The sequence below is a fragment of the Conger conger genome, chromosome 13, assembly GCF_963514075.1.
Source record: "Conger conger chromosome 13, fConCon1.1, whole genome shotgun sequence".
NCBI lineage: Eukaryota > Metazoa > Chordata > Actinopteri > Anguilliformes > Congridae > Conger > Conger conger.
Window position 1 is genome coordinate 14,394,370 of NC_083772.1, and position 20,975 is coordinate 14,415,344.

A 20,975-nucleotide genomic window follows, 5' to 3' on the forward strand; every position below is an offset into this window, starting at 1 on the left:
AAATCATTAAATGATATACAGCAACGTATGTGGATGGCACCAACTCTGTCACAAAAAATAAAGAAAATTTTAGGTGATATTGTAATAAAAAGTCAATTAAATTGTTTCTCTCCTCTGTATGAGGGAAAGATAGGGTGGGATGAAGACTGCATTCACTCTCTCTTCAACTCAAAACCAGACTCACACCAGCACACTCTATGAGAGAGAGAGAGAGAGAGAGAGAGAGAGAGAGAGAGAGAGAGAGAGAGAGAGCAGGAGAAAGAGAGAGACCAAGAGAGAGAAATAGAGACAGAGAGAGAGAGAGAGAGGGGGGGGGGGAGAGAGAGAAAAAGAAAGAGATTTTTTTGCACCATTTCTCGGGTTTCTCTGTTGTTTTGAGTTAAAATGGAGGGATGGGGGGGCAGTCTGCTGTTAGTCTGAAATTGCAGGCCACCGAGGGAGAAAAAGAGAATAAAGGAGTGAAAATAAATCCCTGCATTGTGCCGTGGGAATGCGATCAGTTAAAAACAGTGGGGTTTTCATGTGGCACCATCGTTGTTGAAGAGATCCAGGGCTTGCCTTTCCGCTCCAACAGAAGTCCCACCCGTCTCTTTCCTGCACTTCGATTCTAAAATTAAAACAATTATTTTATTTTTTTGCATTTCTTATCAAAGAGCAGAGGCCCATTGGGCTTTGCAGAGTGACACACACCCTGTGCCTTCTGGTGCTGTCCAATCAGCTTTCTGTTTGGTCGCCATTTTCTCTGTGGATGTTCGAGGCAGACCCCCCTCTGACAAAGGGCCCTGAAAAAGTGGCCTTTTTGCCTTTGCCTCTCCCTTTACCTGAAATCCCGAAAAACCAGCACCCATTCTCCATTTAAGGGTTTTACAGACTGACCCTTAAATGTGCATTGTAAAAAAAAGAAAAAAAGAAATTGGACCATTGTTTGGTTTCCACAAAGTTTCTCCGACACTTCCAGCGAAGTGCACCAAAAGCCTTGCCCCTAGTCCCGTCTGCCGCAGGACCCAAATCAAACCAGGCCCCCCCTCCGGCCCCTCCCCGAGAGCGAATCAGCGCTCAAACGTAGGCGGATTCGCTGGACTGGGTCCTGCCCAGGTTGGGCGCGTGCGACAGGTGCGAGATGTCCTTCTTGCGCACCTCGCAGACGGATTTCCTCCGCGCCTGCACCCCCCGGATGGCGGTCTTGATCTTGCGCCAGCCCAGGTGGTTGAGCTCGGCCAGGTTGAGCACCACGCAGATGCCGCTGACCGCGAACATGAACACCAGGAACACGGTCTTCTCGGTGGGCCGCGACACGTAGCACTCCACCTCCTTCACGCAGGGGTAGCGGTCGCACTCGAAGATGCTGGGCACGTTGAAGCCGTACAGGAAGTACTGGCCCGCCAGGAAGCCGATCTCCAGCGCGTTGCGGAAGACCACCTGGATGATGTAGAAGCGGGAGATGCCCTCCTGCCGGCGCACCTTGGAGCTCTTGGAGTAGGTCAGCCCGCGCGGGGCGTTGGGGATCTCCTTCACCTCCAGGCACTCGGCCTCCTCCTTGCCGCCGCCGTCGGGGTTCTGCACCAGGATGCCGTTGATGTTGCGCAGCTTGCGCGGGAACTCGGCGCGCCCGTAGTCCTTCTCCAGCAGGGGGCAGAGGAAGGAGTAGCGGCGGTCGCGCTGCTTGGCCGACTGGTGCACGGAGTAGGTGATGAAGCACAGGCTGGGCGTGCACACCAGGATGATCTGGAAGACCCAGTAGCGGATGTGGGAGATGGGGAAGGCCTTGTCGTAGCAGGCCTGGTTGCAGCCCGGCTGCATGGTGTTACAGATGAACATGGTCTGCTCGTCCTCGTACACGGTCTCGCCCACGATGGCCACGATCAGGATGCGGAAGATCACCACCACCGTCAGCAGGATCCTGGAGGAGGGGAGGGGGGGTCGTAGGTCGGGGTGGGGGGGGGGGGGGGGGGGGCAGGGGGATCAGATGATATGGGGAAAGGAGGGAGGAGGAGAGAGAAGAAGGGGAAAAATATCAGATCTTGGTTCTTCATCTGAGAAATACTGGGTTGGGCCAAAGGGCATGTGTAAATACAGTGGTACATAACCACTGAATTACACCTCATGTGCACAACTGAGGTGTTTTTGACACAACAACTGAAAGACACCCAGCTTGCGTACACAACCACAGAGGTGTTTAAAATATATGAATGTGCCAAGCCAATTAGATATTCAAGTGTGTTTTTCAGGCCTCTTCAAGTGTGGAGTAGAATTATAACTAAAAATAGAGATGCCATAACCTCAGTGCATGTGAAAAGCAGCTAATTTATTTCTATTTTTGTCATCTTTTAATTACATCCACCCACTTGACTCAGAAAACCTTCATCCTCTGAATCGATGCTAAGGTTATTTTTCCTGTAATCAAGTTTCTTACATCCTCCCCTTTCTTTCCCATAGCAACAGATGAGAGTATGTGTGTGTGTGTATGCCCTTTCAGTATGTGTGCGTGCGTGCGTGTGTGTATATGCGTGCCTGTATACATTTGTGTGTTCATGTGTGTGTGTGTCTATATACACTCACTGCGCACTTTATTAGGAACATCTTTACTTAATTATCCCTACTTATTCATGCGAATCAGCCAATTGTGTGGCAGCAGTGCAATGCATACAATCAAAATTAGATTTGGGGTTTAAAATTCAATTAAGCTGCTTTATTTCAGCGGTTTAGTGAAGGCGGGTAATTTTTTACCCTTAGGACAAGGGGAGTATACAGAATGTTAAGAATACACAAGGGTTAATGAGAAACGTCAGAGGAGAATGGCCAGACTGGTCAAAGCTGACAGGAAGTTGACAGTAACGCAAATAAGCACACATTACAACAGTGGTATGCAGAAGAGCATCTCTGAACTCATAACTCTACATGGATAGGCTACAGCAGTAGAAGTCTAAAAAACTAAATACCTAATAAAGTGCTCACTGGCTGTATATTTGTGAGCATGTGTGAGTGTGTGTGAGTGCTACAGTAGAAGTATATGGCGTGTATACACTGTATGTAGTGTACAGAGCTACACTGATAGATTATCCAGAGCAGAGAGCTGGTGAGTAAACCCAGCTGTGCTGCCTGTGACCGGGCCCTGCCCTGTGAACCACGCCTCTGAGGGTTCTGAGGGATTCTGGGATGCCTGTCTGGGGAGAGGGGGAGGGGAACGCAGAACGCTCCTGTCCCGTCCTGAGTTCAACCCTCCCTGCCAACCGCCCCCCCTCCCGTTCAACTTTAAACAACAGACTGAGGCACAGGTTGTCTCAGAATGGCACGCAGCGCATGCACACACACGCACACACACACACACACATACACACACACACACACACCTCATATGGGTGGAGTTTGATCCCCCTGCCAGGGCAAACTGTCCGCTCTTCGTTTGGAAAAACAAAGTCCTCAATCTTATGCAAACCACACCTAAATGAATGTTATCTAAAGGCTCCATGCAAGGCACCGATTCAATCATTTTTTTAGATTACATGGTGGATTAACGCTCTGAATGAGTTTTATATTAAATCAGCTATTTGCCGCAGAGCGTCCTTGTGCAAATTAAAAAGAGAATTTATGGTTTCACCTTGGATGGCAATATATGGGCACGATAATACTTGGATCTCACCGTTCCTGTTTGCTACAACACGGCAATCTGCTGTTTTTTTTGGATGATGCATACCGCAAAACGAATTCCTCCGCAAAAGGTGCAACACTAAATTAAATTAGATTTCATCTGATTCCAGCTGAGATGGAATCCACCAATTGGAATGGCTTTATCCGTGTGCAGCTGTTGGGTCAAAGGTCACATTTAATCTGAGTGAAGGTCAGTGCCAATTCCCATAAAGCTCAAATCCCCCGTGCTTATTGGGCCAAAAAATGCCTTGTGCCTAACATACAGCCAAATTCCGTCCCACCAACACCAGCACTGGTGGAAGAAGCCCACAACCGAAGCACCATAGATTCAGCTCGGTTAGCTGACGTGTGGGGATAAGTATTGTGAGGAATTGCATTAAAGATGTTGTTGGAATAAAGTGTTGGTGTGAAAAGCTTTTAGCAGACACAGCGGTGACTAGAAACCTATGAGTGAAAGGAAACCCATGGTCATGGGTGAGCAGAAACCCTTGGGTGAACAGAAACCCTTGGGTGAACAGAAACCCTTGGGTGAACCTGGAAAATGTAATATTACTCTTGAAGAGGAATTTGTTCCAGGGATATAAAAAAAAACACAAAACATGCAGCAGAGAGATTTCCCTTAAATTAAAAAATGCCAATGTACAAAACTATGAGAAAAGAAAATCTCATCAAAAAGAATGAATTATATAATGGCTTCCACACACAACCCACAACCTTAATCTGCACTAGAGCAATGGAGCCATTCTTGCATTAGTGTTTTTTTTTTTTAATCTAAAGCTATTTGATGGCATTATCTGTGCCCATACTCCAAACCATTTCTTTCTCTCTCTCTCTCTTTCAGTCTTTTAACAATTCTCTTTCATCCCCCAGCTCAAACCCTCTCCCTTCCTGACCCCTCTCTCTATCTCTCTTCCTCTCTCTCTCCCTCTATCTCCCTCTCTCTTCTCTCTCTCTCCCCTCTCCCCTCTCCCTCTCTCTTTCTCTCTCTCTCCCCCCTCTCCCTCTATCTCCCTCTCTCTTTCTCTCTCTCCCCCCCTCCCTCTCTCTTTCTCTCTCTCTCTCCCCCCTCTCCCTCTATCTCCCTCTCTCTCCCCCCTCTCTTTCTCTCTCTCTCCCCCCTCTCCCCTCTCCCTCTCTCTTTCTCTCTCTCTCTTTCTCTCTGCCTCTCTCCCGTCTCCCTCTCCCTTTCTCTCCCCTCTCCCTCTCTCTTTCTCTCTGCCTCTCTCCCGTCTCTCTCTCTCTTTCTCTCTCTCTTCCTCTCTCCCCCTCTCCCTCTATCTCCCCTCTCTCTTTCTCTCTCTCTCTCCCTCTCTCTCTCTCCATCTCTCTCCCCTCTCCCTCTTTCCTCCTCTTGCTCTCACTCCCTCTCCCCCCCTCTCTCTCTCTCTCTACCCTGTCTGGCAGTGCAACAGAATGAAGTCCAAATAAAGAGACTATTTTATTTTGTGCGGGTGTTGGCACAACCTGCACAGGAAGAACATGTTCAACATGAAATAAATCGTCTTTGAGAATGTAATGAAATGCCTTGGACACTAGCTCACGGAGAATCTACGGCTAACTGGTTGCTTGCAAACGCAAACAGGCTGCTTTTGCTTCTTGCAAATTGACAAAACTATGTGTGGAAAAGGTCCAACCCCCAGAAGACACAAATATTTATGATTCTCTGGTTTATTGACGAAGCTATTGTTGGCTTGAGAATGAATGGGCCAAATGTATTTTCTGTTTTATTCTCATTCTCAGATAACAGTCAGTGGGAGTGTGCAACAATCTTCTGAAATGCATGGCCTGTTTAAATTGCAGGGAGACATCCCCTCATTTCAGTGATGTGAATGTAACACAACAGTAATTTACTGCCTACAGTTAAATATCTATTAAAACCACATAAATGCTAGTCACAATAAAGCAGCACTATGTTTCCACCAGTCGCACTGCGATTAATGTCACTGTTTATGCTCAACACATAATGGCAGTATCAATAATTCATGAGTGAAATTCTGTTACCTCCCCCCTTTAAGGCTATGTGATGTCAATCAAAAGAGACTTTGTGTGTCTTTAAACAATCTGTCCCTGGACCACAACCCGGCCCCAACCCCCCCCCCCCCCCCCCCCCCCCCCCCAACAATGCCTCCTGCCTTACTCTGTTTCCTCACACCCATCTCCCTCTGCCAGTTACCATGGCAACCGCATCCTTAAGCATCCCACACAGAGGTTCAGAGAGAGGGGAAGGAGGGAGAGAGGAAGAGAGAGAGTGAGTGAGAGAGAGAAAGAGAGGGAGGGAGAATGAGGGGGGTATTTACGCATGGTATTTATGAGGTCCTGTTGTGTGCTTTTTGACGTGTGACCGTGTGAACATGAGGAACCCTCCACACCACATACAGATATCTACACACATAGATATAGGACAGGAGACAGTGAGGTCCCAGCAGCCTCTGTGTTTTTTAGTCATAATCAGTACAGTCACCAAACCTGGGCTGTGATTGGACGAGCATCCTCAAAGGACAGCCAGATCACTGCTCGGAGGGGTACTGTTTAAACCCACAGGGTCCCAGAGCCTTGTGATGTAAACCGAGCCATCTATCACACAATACATTAAAGCAACTGTTCCCTGCGGTGTTTAAAATCCATTGGCACTCATTAAAAAGTGTATACATGCTACTGCGGGGCACTGTTCCACAAATCCAGGCTTAACCTAATCGTCTCCATAGTTGGGACGCCTGCGCAGGTTTGGTCTCTGTGGGTTAAAACTGTGAAGTGGCTCCTGCTTCATTAACATGGGCACACGCACACGCACACGCACACACGCACACGCACACGCGCACACGCACACGCACACGCACACGTACACGCACACACACACGTACACGCACACACACACACACACACACACACACACACACACGCGCACACACACACACCGTAGACTTGTGAGGTTACCCATTGACTTTTCATTGGCTTGTAAATACCCGCCATGTTGTACAAACTGGAGCCAGAGACCAATCTGAGGGAAAAGGATGTGGAAGTCTAGATCTGGATCATTCACTATGCGCGTTCAATAGAGAGACACGGCAGTGATGCAAACTGTCACTGATTAATCTACAAAATATTCAAATATTGTCTAAATGACAAAATTAGTTGCCACACGGGGTTACATCTGGCAAGAAAAAAATACCTATTGCGACTCCATGTTCTTGTGGGGAAAAATTCTTAACATTTATATAAGACTTATTGCTGACCATTTTCACCGTATAGGTACCATTGTCTTACATTGAAACGTGTGGCTGAAACACCCATACTGAAACCAACTGCACTGCTGCTAATGTGCAATGCCTCTCAACAAGACCAAGGACTGAGCTTCAAAAACACACACACACACACACACACACACATGCACACACACACACACACACACACACACACATGCACACACAAACAAACACATACGCACATACTCACACACACACGCGCTTGCACACGCACACACACACACACACAGGGCTGTGTTTTCCTGCCCTCCCTGTGAGTGTTTCTTGGCTCTTGTGTGAGTGTATGTGTATGTGTATGTGTATGTGTGTGTGTGTGTGTGTGTGTGTGTGTCAGGCCCTCTCTCCCAGTGCTGTCAGTCTGGCGATGCGAGTGTGTTTATCTGTGACATCGCTCTCCGTGTCTTAGGGGAGGGAGGGAGACCCGACCTCCCTTCAGGGGCTGTTTGGCTAATGCGTGTTCTCCCCCCTGGCCCTCCCGTCTCTGCTCCCCTGTGCTGGGCCCAGTCTCACTGGGAGGCGATGGTCTTGACCCAAAAGCTGTGGGAAGGGAAGATTAGGCGCAGTGACAGCAGTAGGGGGTGGAGGCCATTCTGAGGCCATGCTTTTGTGTGCTCTCCTGTGGCAGGATGTAGCTCCCCTCTGACTGAAAAGTGTGCCTTGTCCTGTGTGTGTGCCTGTGTATGAGTCTTTGTGTGTATGTATGTGTGTGAGAGTGTGTGTGTGGTATATGACAACGGTCAACAACACTGCCCTCTTTTCTCTGCCTTATGTAAGACCAAAACTGAAAGTGTCTTTATCCCATTTGTATTCTCAGCTTGTTGACCTGACATCCGTGCTTGTTCTTACTGCAAACCCTTAAACCTGTTAACTCTCCCAGCTGACCAGCAGTCTGCCACCACAACACTGTACACTAATGCAGTTCAGGTGCTGAAGTGGAGGGATACATACAGTACATAGTTTAAGGCTAAAGCCCTAAGATTATGTTTCATACACATAGAGATGTCTCTTCTGCCATAAACCCAGCTGAACCTGTGCGCAGACGTGCTGCACGTGGCTTGGTGGCTTTTGGTGAGGACAGCAGAGCCGGACTGGGAAATGAGCAGGAACAGGACAGGGACAGATAGGAATAATCCAGATTAATTCAGATTTTCCGGACAATCCCAGGGCCTGTGGAGCCTGCCAAAACTGCACTGAAAAAGCACACTGGGCCACATGGGGGAGGGAGCCGTGATATTCCTCTCACACACCACACAAGTACACACGTACATACACACACACACACAGATACATACAGATACATGCACAAGCACACACACACAGATACACAGACACACGCACACGGACACACACAGATACATGCGCAAGCACACACACAGACACACAGACACACACACACACACACACACATACATACACACATACAGAGCACATGCTGATTCATTCACAGCCGTTCAAATAATTGGTCCCTTTTTTCATAATCCATCATCATTTCTATCACCATGGATATAAAATGCAAAAGAACTTCATGAATGATCAACAAAGACTTTATATTTCACTATAATTTGAGGGCAATTTCCATAAATAACTTTGTTCACAATTTTGAGCACTTTTTTTCTGTCTGCACGAGTGTGTAATATTGGAAACCTGCAATGCCAGGATTTTGGCTTGTAGCATTAATCTCTTGGATCCGCTTGGATCTGCAGACCAGTCCACTGGCCCTGCTTGTGTAATGAACAGTTTTCAGGCAGTCCTATACTGTGCTCTGAGCAGGTTTCCACAGATCTCTGTGGAAATCGTAGCCATGAAACAGACCCATTCATCTCTCCAGATCATCAGCCACATACTTACATACAGTATGTGTGATTGTGTGTCCCATAAGGGGGCATTGATTACACAAAAACGTGTTTGGCAGCAGGTGTGTATGTAAATTGGTAAATCATGCTGTGTGTGTGTATGGTGGGGGGGGGGGGTGTGTGTTGCCTCAGCGTGTGTGCAGTTCTGTCATCACAGCATTCAATGAGTCATAACATTCTCAACATACACTGAGAATATGACTGTTTCAATACCGAGTGGAACACTGAAAATGTAATATACTGTATAGATAACATACAGTATTTGTCACAATATAGGCTCTCATTTTCACAGTGCATTCACATTGAGCTGCAGAATTATTTGTACCCTTGATAAATATGCACAAATAAATACTGTCAACTAAAAAAAGAGTATCATTATTGAAATAAGCTTTTTTTCCAACATGTGTAAAGTAGCGTGCTTCATGGCTGATTCAATGGTATCAACCAGAGCCTTTTTCAAATGAAAAAAGGTCCCCAAAAAATAGGTTCCACAATTATTAAGCAGCTCAATAAGATGTTGAATGAGGTGTGCTTTGTTGGGTTTGGAGTGGAAACCTACAGGATGGTAGATATCCAGGAACATGGTTTGGGACCACTGTGATAGCTAACCTCCCTCTGCATCATGCTAGCTGTGTAGGTCTCAATGGGATTTCAGGCAGACAGAGCTCAGTCATTGGTGTCCTAATACTACTGCTGATAGTACTTCTTTATGACATGTTATGGATCTAATTTTGCTTGTTATGGATGATCTATACGTATTAATGATATGCAATGTGTTGCTAGGCTCCCATAGTTGAAACACAAGTGCTTTAGTGATGCATATAGCACACACACACACACACACACACACACACACACACACACACACACCTGCTGATCTGGTATCTGATATCCAGGTCTGATACTGTTGCTCATATTACTCACATGATGTGGATTAGTATTGCGAGTCCCTCTGGAAAAGACCATCTGCTAAACGAACCTTAATGTAATCTGCCGTTACCACAGATACCGTGCGTTAACAGTGAATACACAGAGGCTCGTTTTAGGTCCCAAATCAGCCTCTGAGCCCAAATTGAGCTGCAGAATGACCGAAATGTAAGAATCCTGGGGTCTTCTGGAACAGTTGGGCCCAGTGTCTCTCAGCGGAGGCTGTGCATTGTCCTGCTGTGACTGTCTCTAGTTACAAGAAGCACAGCCGATACATGCTACTGACACGGCTGCTACACGTTTGGCTCCCCACCCTGCTCCTGGGGACCTACCTTCCTATAGGTTTTCATTTCAAACCAAATTTGGGACAGCCGATTCTCCTAATTAGCAGCTCAATGAAATCTCTAGCTGGTGGTGAGGTGTGCATTGTTAGGGTTGGAGTGAAAACCTACAGGATGGTGGATCTCCAGGAACCGCGTTGGGAACCACTGTAACATAACATCGTCATGGCTGCATGGGGCAACCTGTAGCCTAGCGGCTATGGTTCATTACTGGGGCCTGAAAGTTTGGTGTTTTAAGCCCTGGTGTAGCCAAAATAAGATCCATACAGCGGTTGGGCCCTTGAACAAGGCCCTTTAACCCTGCATTGCTCCGGGGGGGGGGGCTTGTCCCCTACTTGGTCTGATCAACTGTAAGTCACTTTTTTTAAATGCGTCAGCTCAGTAGCTGTAATGTATTTTGTGCATGTATGTATATAATATGAGTGCATTGTACATATGATCTTTGCGCATCTCGCTATGATGAGGCTTGTTAGCTGCTGTGGCCCTTTTGGATGAGACTGCCAGGAGGGGCCCCCAAGGCCCCCCGATCCTTGAGACAGGCACAGCGTGAGGCTCTGAGATACTCTCTCTCTGTCTCCATCCCTTGCTCTCTCTCTCTCTCTCTCTGTCTCCCTCTCTCTTTCTCCCTCTCTCCCTCTCTCTCTCTGTCTCCCTCTCTCCCTCTCTATGTCTCCTTCTCTCTTTCTCCTTCTCTTCCTCTCTCTCTCTCTTTCTCCCTCTCTTCCTCTCTGCCTGCAGAAGGTTACTCTAATGAGGCTCTTTTACACTGGTATCTATGGCTACCACTCATTAGCATGCGTTTGCAGATATGGCCGCACCGCTTTACAGTAATGGGGTGAGCACGAGTGTGTGTGTGTGTCAGTATGTGCCTGCGTGCTCATTGTGTGTGTGTGCATCATTATATCTGCCCATAGTTTATTTTATCACCACCCCAGTGTTACTGTACATCCGTGCTCCGTGCTTAATATATCTGTACTGTACATATTTTTAGATGTGCAGTTTTTTCTGGCTTGGCGTTTGCCGAGTTGGGGAAAGTAGAGCAGCCAGCCTGTAGCGTAGTGGTTAAGGTACATGACTGGGACCCGCAAGGTTGGTGGTTTGATCCCCGGTGTAGCCACAGTAAGATCCACACAGCCATTGGCTCCTTGAGCAAGGCCCTTAACCCTGCATTGCTCCAAGGGTGGATTGTCTCCTGCATAGACTAATCAACTGTATGTCGCTCTGGATAAGAGCGTCTGCCAAATGCCATTAATGTAATGTAATGTAATATTATTCATATTAAAACATATTTATCAATATATGAATCATATATCAAAATATGAAAATATCTCCAACCTGATGTAATCTTTCAGAAGTTTGCACAAATACTGAGCAAATTAAGCATTTTCAAATGCTTTAATGTGAAGTTTATGTCCGTTTTTTCTTTTTTCTTGTGTTTTACACTCTTTGTGTATGTTTATTCAATATTATATTTTTCCAAAAACAACAGATTATAATGTCAAAACCGATCTGCCCTTATCTTCTAAGAAAACCTGTCTCGTCCTCTCCCCCTCCCCCACATGTGAGAGACCATGTTGAGGTTGTGCTCTTCATGCCAAATGCAAGGTTCCCGCCAAAACCTACAGGTTTTTCAAAAATGTCGTTTTTACATTTACAATTGCTCTTTTTTTTTCTCTCCTCCAAGTTTTTTCTCTCTCTACCATTCTACCTACTTCTCACCCCTTTCCTGCTCCCTCTCCTCCCTCTCCATCTCTCCCTCCCTCTCCGCCCCTCTCTCTCTTTCTTTCACTCACTCCCTCCTTCTCTGCCCCTCACACACTCTCTCTCTCTCTCCCTCTCCCGTGCCCCCAGGCTTACAGACGGATTGCAGCTCAGGCTGCTAGGTTGCAGCATCTCGGCTGGGAGAGAAGGAGGCATCAGCACGTTTCTGCCCCATCCACCCGCAGGGCCCCTAGCCACACAACACACCCATCCATTCACTGCTCTGTGTGAGAGGCACGGAGAGCTGGGAGTGAGAGAGTGAGACTCATCCATTCACTGCTCACTGTGAGAGGCACGGAGAGCTGGGAGTGAGAGAGTGAGACTCATCCATTCACTGCTCAGTGTGACAGGCACGGAGAGCTGGGAGTGAGAGAGTGAGACTCATCCATTCACTGTGACAGGCATGGAGAGCTGGGAGTGAGAGAGTGAGACTCATCCATTCACTGCTCAGTGTGACAGGCACAGAGAGCTGGGAGTGAGAGAGTGAGACTCATCCATTCACTGTGACAGGCATGGGGAGCTGGGAGTGAGAGAGTGAGACTCATCCATTCACTGCTCAGTGTGACAGGCATGGAGAGCTGGGAGTGAGAGAGTGAGACTCATCCATTCACTGTTACAGGCACACAGAGAGCTGGGAGTGAGAGAGTGAGACTCATCCATTCACTGTGACAGGCATGGGGAGCTGGGAGTGAGAGAGTGAGACTCATCCATTCACTGCTCAGTGTGACAGGCATGGAGAGCTGGGAGTGAGAGAGTGAGACTCATCCATTCACTGTTACAGGCACACAGAGAGCTGGGAGTGAGAGAGTGAGACTCAGCCATTCACTGCTCACTGTGACAGGCACGGAGAGCTGGGAGTGAGAGAGTGAGACTCAGCCATTCACTGTGACGGGCACAGAGAGAGACCCAGCCATTCCAGCAGGTGTTCATGCAAGTGTCTGAGCGCGTATGCACGTGCGAGTGTGTGTCTGTTCGTGCGTGCACATACACGCATTTGTGTTCGCATTTGTGTTTGTGTGTGTGTGTGTGTGTGTTCATGTGTGCATGTGTGTATGAGAGAGAGAGAGAGAGGTGCCAAAAGGAGAGAGGGTGTGGTCACAGAGGAAGGAGAGGGGGAGCAGAGAACGATGATGGAGAACAGGAGGTAGATGTGAGGAAGGGAGATAAACAGACAGAGAGCGGGAGAGAACCAGGGTACTGAAGAGACGGAAGGAGGGTATGGCAACCTGCCAGGAAAGCATTTATGTAGGATACTTCAGGTGAAACCAGTGAGAGAGAGAGAGAAAGAGAGGGAGAGAGAGAAAGTGAGAGAGAGAGTGTGAAGAGACAGAGAGAGAGTGAGTGAAAGACGGGAGCAAAAAGAAGACAGAGAGATGAATAGAAGCGTAAGAGAGCTGACTGAGGCAGTGACGTCACCGAGTCACACTCGGAGAGTGATAATTGCACCTGATTCACGGCTGATCTCACCGCCGCTCTGAGGCAGCAGACTTCACGCACGTGTGTGTGTGTGTGTGTGTGTGGGTGTTTGCGTGTGTGTGTGTGTGTGTGTGTGTGTGTGTGCGTATGCCACCTCGATACACGCCAAAATAAAAATAACTGGCTCCCCCTCCCCACTGACGCGATTCCTCCTATTAAAATCTCCATCCTTCGATTTCTATCGAACGTGGGAGTGATAAGCCGTAGCATAACAGGTTCCATGATGCTGTAAGGTCACAAATCCATTACTAAGGTACTTTCCCTAGGGTTAGCCAGCCTAGCGCGGTGCTAATGAGGCCCCTCTTTAACCCATTTGAGCCAAGCCGCCCCCTGGGTGTTCACTTCCAGGTCACACATTGTGAAATCTTGTTGTTCTGTAGGGAGCCATCTCGCCCCTGCCTCAGGTAGGGGTTTGCATCACCTCAGGTCCCTCTGGCAAATTATGTAAATGTAGGCTTGGAGGCGCTTTTAGGAGCCAGCCAAGCGTGAGGCGGCATCACACTCTTCTGTTTGTGTTTATGTTTGTGTTTGTGTTTGTGTTTTCCCCTCTGATGTAGAGAGGAAGAACAGTGGCACGCGAACAGTTCAAAGTTAATATTCTTTCAGCAAGCTGGACTTGCTGAATAGTTAGTTCATAGTTGTATTCAAATAGCCTCCTCGTTTTAAGGGAAAAGTTAACAGATTACATTGCATTACAGATCCACCTCATTCGAACAGCACCCTGCCAGAACAGCTGGTACCTGGTTGATCAGTTCAGACCAGCTCCGTAGTCAATATGGTTTGACCAGCCCACGCTATTTTCTGAAACAGATGGTAGCTGGTAATTTCAAGCTGGTCATAGCTGGATTTTACACCAGGGCGAGCACCTAATTTTGTCTTCAAACAGACACTACGTCGTTCCCCTCGGCAACAGACGGGCGTGAACACTCTCAGCCCAACATCAAGGCCTCTCCATTGTTCCTTCTCCCTCCCAAGCACAAATCTGCGCCCCCGCCCCCCCCCCCCCCCCCCTCTAGGGCAGTGACCCTGGCATTCTCGCTCATCTTCATCACAAAGTGGATTTGCTCTTAAAGTTTATCTTCGCTCGCCCTTAAGGGACCGTGGGGAAAATGGCCAACAACAGCCGAGGTGGTTTTTTTATGGAGTTTTTTTTTTCATCCTCCCAAGAGGAAATGGCTGATTTGAGAACTACATTTTACCATAAGGGCATCTCTCAGTCTTAGATCATATCGCCCAGTTGCCTCTCAGGCTGTCACTCTTGGTGAGTGCTGCTAAGGTAGCGATGTTGCTCCTCCTCTCCGCTGTGAAACGAACCCCTGTGACATCTCATTTGGTAGAGAGTCTGTTATATCAAATAAAATTTGATCGATGGGCTGATTGACGACTGCGTGCCGAACTGGTCGGATTCGTGCAAAGGAGCGTGTTTGGGACCTAGTGCATCATAACCTCTGTAGAAGGAGAGATAAATTCCACAATACATCCCAAATTTGGCTCGCACCACCATGGCTGCCCTGTGCTGTGAGAGGGAGGTCTCCATAGCACAGCAGAGGATTTGATTTTCACCCTGTTATTGGAGGGTGCAAGGAGGGGAGTGGAAAGTGGTCCTAAGGAGAGATGAGTGAACAAGAGACAGATTACACACAAGCATACACACACACATCTACATGCACGCAAATAGTTGTAGGCAAACATACACTTACACATTTGTACACACACACACACATGCACACCCTAGAACACATGCACACATACTGTACACAAACATACACACAACTACATACTGTACACCGACAAAACACAGACAGAAATATACATGTATGTACACCTACATACAACCATAAGCACAGAAACACGCAACATACAGTCTCCAGGTAAAGCACAAAGCTATGGCAGGAAAATGGATGCACTGTACCACAGCAACACCATCTGGGTGTGCAACGCCTGTCGCCACGGTGACGATTTCTGAGCATTTCACAGCGACATTGTTTTTTTTGCCAATATAAATAATGGATTCCGTCAGCCATCCAGCCAGACGCTGCTCAGTATGACTTGGGCTGTGCTTTTTTTTTTTCCTCCTGTTTTTCCAGTATTAATTCTGTAAACACTCCTCCCCCCTCCCCATACACATTTGAGTAAACAGAAATAAATCTGTCAATCAGGAACACGGGGAGCCGTTTACCACGTACGTCCACACACAACAAGCTGACAGTGAAAACACACCGGACCCACACACGAGCGCACGCTCACGCGCATGTACAGTATTCTTCGCCCGTGACAAGGGGTGTCTAAGAAAAGGCACATCACGCCCGTACACATGCACGGTAAACGGACACATATGCTCTCGTCAGCGGAACAGACCCGCTTTCCTGAAGCACGTACACACGTGCTCGTACACACGGCACGTCCCCCGCCCCCCGAGAAACAATCACCGCAGCTCACACTCGTGTTCACTCACACGTTTCTTATCAACAGCTGTTCCTCTCCTGGAGCACTCTGGGAATGCACCGTCCCTCCCATTCACCTAAACTCAGGCTGAGGGGCGGTTCAGAAGACACTGACTGAGCATTAATAGGACTACACTGAGGTTTGTTACAGAAGTTATGGAGAATCTCCATTTAAAATGTAATTTAGTCTAGGACTACAAACTGTGTTCACAAAATTTGCCCTGAGTGTTATCGTTCATACTGGCAGTTGGAAGTACTCCCCACCTCTCCGCACACCCTTGTGCTTTCAGGTTTATACTGGGGAATGAGTTGGGTCCTGAGGGCTCCTGGTTCAGCTGACCAGGTGGAGCTGGTTTCTTATTCTCTAGACCCGTGGTCGGCAACCCTGGTCCTGGAGAGCCGCAGTGTGTGCTGGTTTTTGTTTTCGCCTTAATACCAGCAACCGATTCAGACCCAAGAAACTAGGTGAGGTCAGTTAACTGTGCAATCGACTGCTTTAATTGATGAATTAGGCACTGAGTAACAATGAAGGCCAGCACACTCTGCGGCTCTCCAGGACCAGGGTCGCCGACCCCTGCTCCAGAGCAAAGGTAAATGTGTTCTTGCACCCTCCATTGATCTTGCTCGTAAGTCCGTTTGAAGTGAATATAACAAATGTGATTGAGTTGACATTAGGACAGGAGAGAGATGTAATGGTCTGACACACAATTCACGAATGAATTCATTTCTATACTATGCTTTTAAATACATAATGATCTAAGTAACATAAAATAATCATGGTAAGCGCTAATTGTTAACCCTTCCAATTATTACTTACAACTGCAATGATTGAGACCATTTTTTATTTTCTTTTCTCTCAGAAAGACTGATTAGTGCCAGCATTCAGGTAACTTCAATCACTATCACAAACAAAAACAGCCACAGCCAGCAGGTAAAAGCTGAAGGCTTCTTGTCTATCGGCGTGTGAGTAATGCTCTTGTATGTGGATGATTAATTTGTGTGCCTGAACGGTCCACGAATGGCCAGGGCACGGTCATTCATAACCCAGTGTCCTGTCGCCCAGCCTGGGAGAGCAGCTGGTCCCACACAGAGCGTGGGGCTGAGGCCACATCCCCAGGAGGGTATAGGTTCATAACCTTATACGTGGAAAACCTCAGTCTGGTCATGCAACGCTTCCCTTCTTTTTTCTTCTTCTATGAATCTGTGAGAGCTGCCACAGACCACCTCCTCCTCCCCAGTCAGCTCAGGCTCAATTGTATTTATTTATTTTTTTTGCAAAGACTGCGGTATGTGCAATCAAATTCATCATTCAAAACAGTTACAAAGAATATTTTTATTAAATTGAGATTTTAAAAAAATCCTTACAGTATAAAATAGTTCTTATGCTATACTACTTCTCATACTGCGAGAGCATTTGCGATTGCTCATTTGGGGATAAATCTTTATCTGAATATAAACGCAAAAAAAAAAAAAAGAAATGTTTACATTTTACATTCCCCGTCCTCTTCTCTTCATAAGCCTTGCGTGTGCAGGTATGGGGAGACGAGCGCTGGTAAAATGAGAGGCGGTGAATATCTGTATGAATGAACTCAGCATCCTGTGTCTTCAGTGTATATATAGCATCGTCTGGACCCTCGCTGGCTGGTCTATTCATAGCGAGAGAGGAGAATAGGCAGCGCTGCCCCTGTGTTCGCTAGCCTGTGCTAATCTTAGCCTTGTGTGGTACGTAGCCTTAGGTATGAGCATCTGCCGAACATTCAGACCTCCATTATAATAATGTATTCGGCGGGAGGAAATGAAAGAGAAAGCGCACACACAAGAATAAGCACGCACACACAAATATACTCATACTCACACACACATACAGTACATAAACACACACATGTAGGCAAAGACATGTATGCACTGAACACACAAAGGAAAGCCCAAAAAATAAAAGACTGACACAGATTGTTGCAGAAATATAAATGTGCATTTACAACATACAACAGAAAACATTTGTTTTGGAGAAACATGTTGTTCTTTGAACAAACACACACGCCCACATGCACACACAAAGGTAATATACATACCACCTCAGTGTATAGACACTGTTGCCCACAAACACACAAATATGTAACGCAGTCACAAACGCAGAATGACAGAAAGCACTGCCGCTCCTTAAGAAAACATTTTCAACATTTGAGTACGGTAAAATGAATTATTCATAGCAAACAGCCTTTGTGATCTGTGCTCCTTTGCGAGAGCACTGCTTGCTCTAAAAATCCACAGAGAAGCCGTGCAGTAGACTGAAGCCAGAGTAAAATCGCCGTGTTGTGCAGCGCGCTGAAAGAAAACACCCCCATCTGCACCCAAAGCAGTTCCTCCGTGCAGCCGTGCAAAACCAGCCCAATCTTTTTAACCCCCGGGGGAGGGAAATGGCCGAAACATGATTACCCACATAGCATTTTTAATGACATTATTGGTCATGTGACAGCCAACCTGACCTTGCATTCCCTAACGGACCTTAATTAATGCAATCAATGCCCCCTTCGCAGGACTCAATTAGTCTTTCAGCAACAGGAACTCGACACAAAAAAACATGTTTTGACTGACAGAGCCTTCCCTGGATAATCCTCCAAATTCTCCACAAGCCAAAGGCAAGACAGCCGCAGACTGATAACAGGAGAGTGCCGACATTTGTACAATTTAGACCGCTTGCATTATTGGTTTTTATTATTTTTTTATTTTTATTTATTATTATATTGTGGTGGCTCTTGGGCAAAACTTGCTTGCCCTTTGACCAATGAATGACCAATTAACTGGAATAAAAAATATAAATATTATGGTATGCTTAATAGATATAAAGATGATTAGAGATTATTTTTAACTGTGAACATTATAAATAATAGGCAAACATATTTTATTAAAGTGTATCAGGGTCACCAGAAGGGGCAAATGGACCAGCTCAGTTTTGTTTTTAATGTCCACAGGTCTTGCAGCCTAGCACTGACAAATTAAATGTTATAAATAATTAGTTATCATCAAGTTTATCATCAAATATAGGTCAGAAGTCCATTGCGGTCCTGATAATTCACAAAAACCTACGTATTGGTTTTCAACATGTGACAGCTCTGTATTGTGCCATTACATTGTGGCATGTTTAAAAACATGTTTGGACCACCCGTTCCTGGTTGCCAACACTTTTTTTAATCCAGCCCCAGATTCAATCCAGACCTGATTTACTGAGTAGAATTAATGATGACAGTAATAGTGTTTCTATGCGCACTCCATACTTGTGATGTTTAGTTACTTGTAAAGCAGCTAGGTGCAGAGGCTTCTGTGTTCATCCACTGAACCCAGTTCTGTTTCCGACATCCTTTCCACCAATTAATGATTTCAATGGCTTTTCAACCAATGACTGATCGTTTCAATGGCTCTTCAACCAATGCCTGATCGTTTCAATGGTTCTTCAACCAATGACTGATCATCTCCCATAGCCTTACACAGCACTAGTACAGCACTGAGGCGCTCATGGTGGCTGACTGAATAGCTCCTCCGGTGAGACATGAAGCATCTGCTCAAAGCCCTTCCCAGGAATTTAATTACAAACCTGAATACCGCAGTCACACCAAGAGCGGTCATCAACCCAACAAAAACCAACAAACCTCCAACATGAACAGGGCCTGTAGGTGTCACCTGTAGATGATGCTTTTAAAATACCTCCTTAATCATTTGCCTTTGGTCTCTCCCAAGACTGACAGCATTTACATTAGCATGCAGTCATTTAGCAGATGCTTCAACCCCGAGAGATTTACACCAGAAGGGTGAGGCAAATGGCAGTAACGCTATAGTAGATGTGTCTCACGGCTGTGACAGAGAGAAAAACAGATACAGAGAGAAAGAGCGAGAGAAAAGGGGTGGAAGAGAGACAGGGAGTGATGGAAGGGGTGGCATCACACAAGGTCCTGCTGGCCCAACACAGAAGCAGACAGCTGGAACTCCTCCTGACCAATCACAACAACCCCCCCTCCCTCCCCCGCAATGGCAGCCTGGACAGCTCACACATGCCCGGCCGGAGATCTGGAAGGGAACCAGACCACGATCCTCAGCCCCCGGCCAAGAGACCTCAGCCCTCACCCTGATCCGGTCTCATCGTGCCCCGCTCCCAGCCTCCATCCCACAGGCCCAAACCGTTCAGTAAGTCAGTACAGCAGTGATAGTGAAATGGTAGCGTGGTCATAGAGAGGTGGTACAGTAAGTATAGGTAAATGGTAGAGTGGTAGAGAGGGGGTAGAGTGGTCATAGCATGTGGTGCAGCAGGTGGTACAGTGATTATGGGGGAGTGGTAGAGGTGGTAGGGTGGATATAGGCAGTTGGGTGGAGGGTGGAGGTGGTAGGATTGATATAGGCAGTTGGGTGGAGGGTGGAGGTGGTAGGGTGGATATAGGCAGTTGGGTGGAGGGTGGAGGTGGTAGAGTGGATATAGGCGGTTGGGTGGAGGGTGGAGGTGGTAGGGTGGATATAGGCGGTTGGGTGGAGGGTGGAGGTGGTAGGGTGGATATAGGCGGTTGGGTGGAGGGTGGAGGTGGTAGGGTGGATATAGGCGGTTGGGTGGAGGGTGGAGGTGGTAGGGTGGATATAGGCGGTTGGGTAGAGGGTAGAGTGGATTTAGGGACGGAGAGAGTGGCAGTAGAGAGGCAGTCGGGCCGGCCTTACCGTCCAATCATGGTGGAGTGCTGCTGCACTGCTGCCTCCAGCAGGCGCTCCAGGATGGTCCACTCCCCCATGGCTCGGAGCAGGAGGCATCCACGGGCTCAGGAAGCTCTGCGGCGCTGGACCGCAACCACGACCGTCCCCGGTCCACCAGGGGGAGAGAGGGAGGGAGGGAGAGAGAGCCGGGCTCCCCCCTGCACCAGCGGCACCGTCCGGATCTCCACGCTCCTCACCGACCGTCCATGGTCCTGTTCAGCCCAACCGCCCCGCCACCGCGTTTCAGCGTTCCCCTCAGACACCCAAGCTGCCCTTTCCCTCACCTCTGTTAATGCTCTACCTCTGTCACTGTGTGCTCACCCTCTCCCCTCCATGCACGGGCGCACACACACACACACGCACACACACACGCACACACACTCCCCCTCTCCCTGGTCCAGCCGTCCCCCTACCCTGCCACAAACGCGCTCGATCAGCCCCAAACGCCTCCGCGCCTGTCAGCGGGAGACACGTTCCCACCACTCACGGCTGCGTCCTGCGCTCCGTCCGTGCGTCTACAAGCCTACTGAC

General features: G+C 47.6%; 1 protein-coding gene across 1 annotated transcript; it reads right to left on the reverse strand.

Moving 5' to 3' along the window:
* Positions 1 to 407: 407 nt before the first annotated feature.
* On the reverse strand, positions 408 to 20,482 carry LOC133108363 (gap junction delta-2 protein-like). Its single transcript, XM_061217859.1, has 2 exons — positions 20,412 to 20,482; positions 408 to 1,900 (listed from the first exon to the last, which is right to left on the reverse strand). Exons 1-2 carry the CDS (start codon positions 20,480 to 20,482, stop codon positions 1,057 to 1,059), a joined length of 915 nt encoding a protein of 304 aa, XP_061073843.1. The 3' UTR covers positions 408 to 1,056.
* Between the last annotated feature and the right edge of the window lie 493 nt (positions 20,483 to 20,975).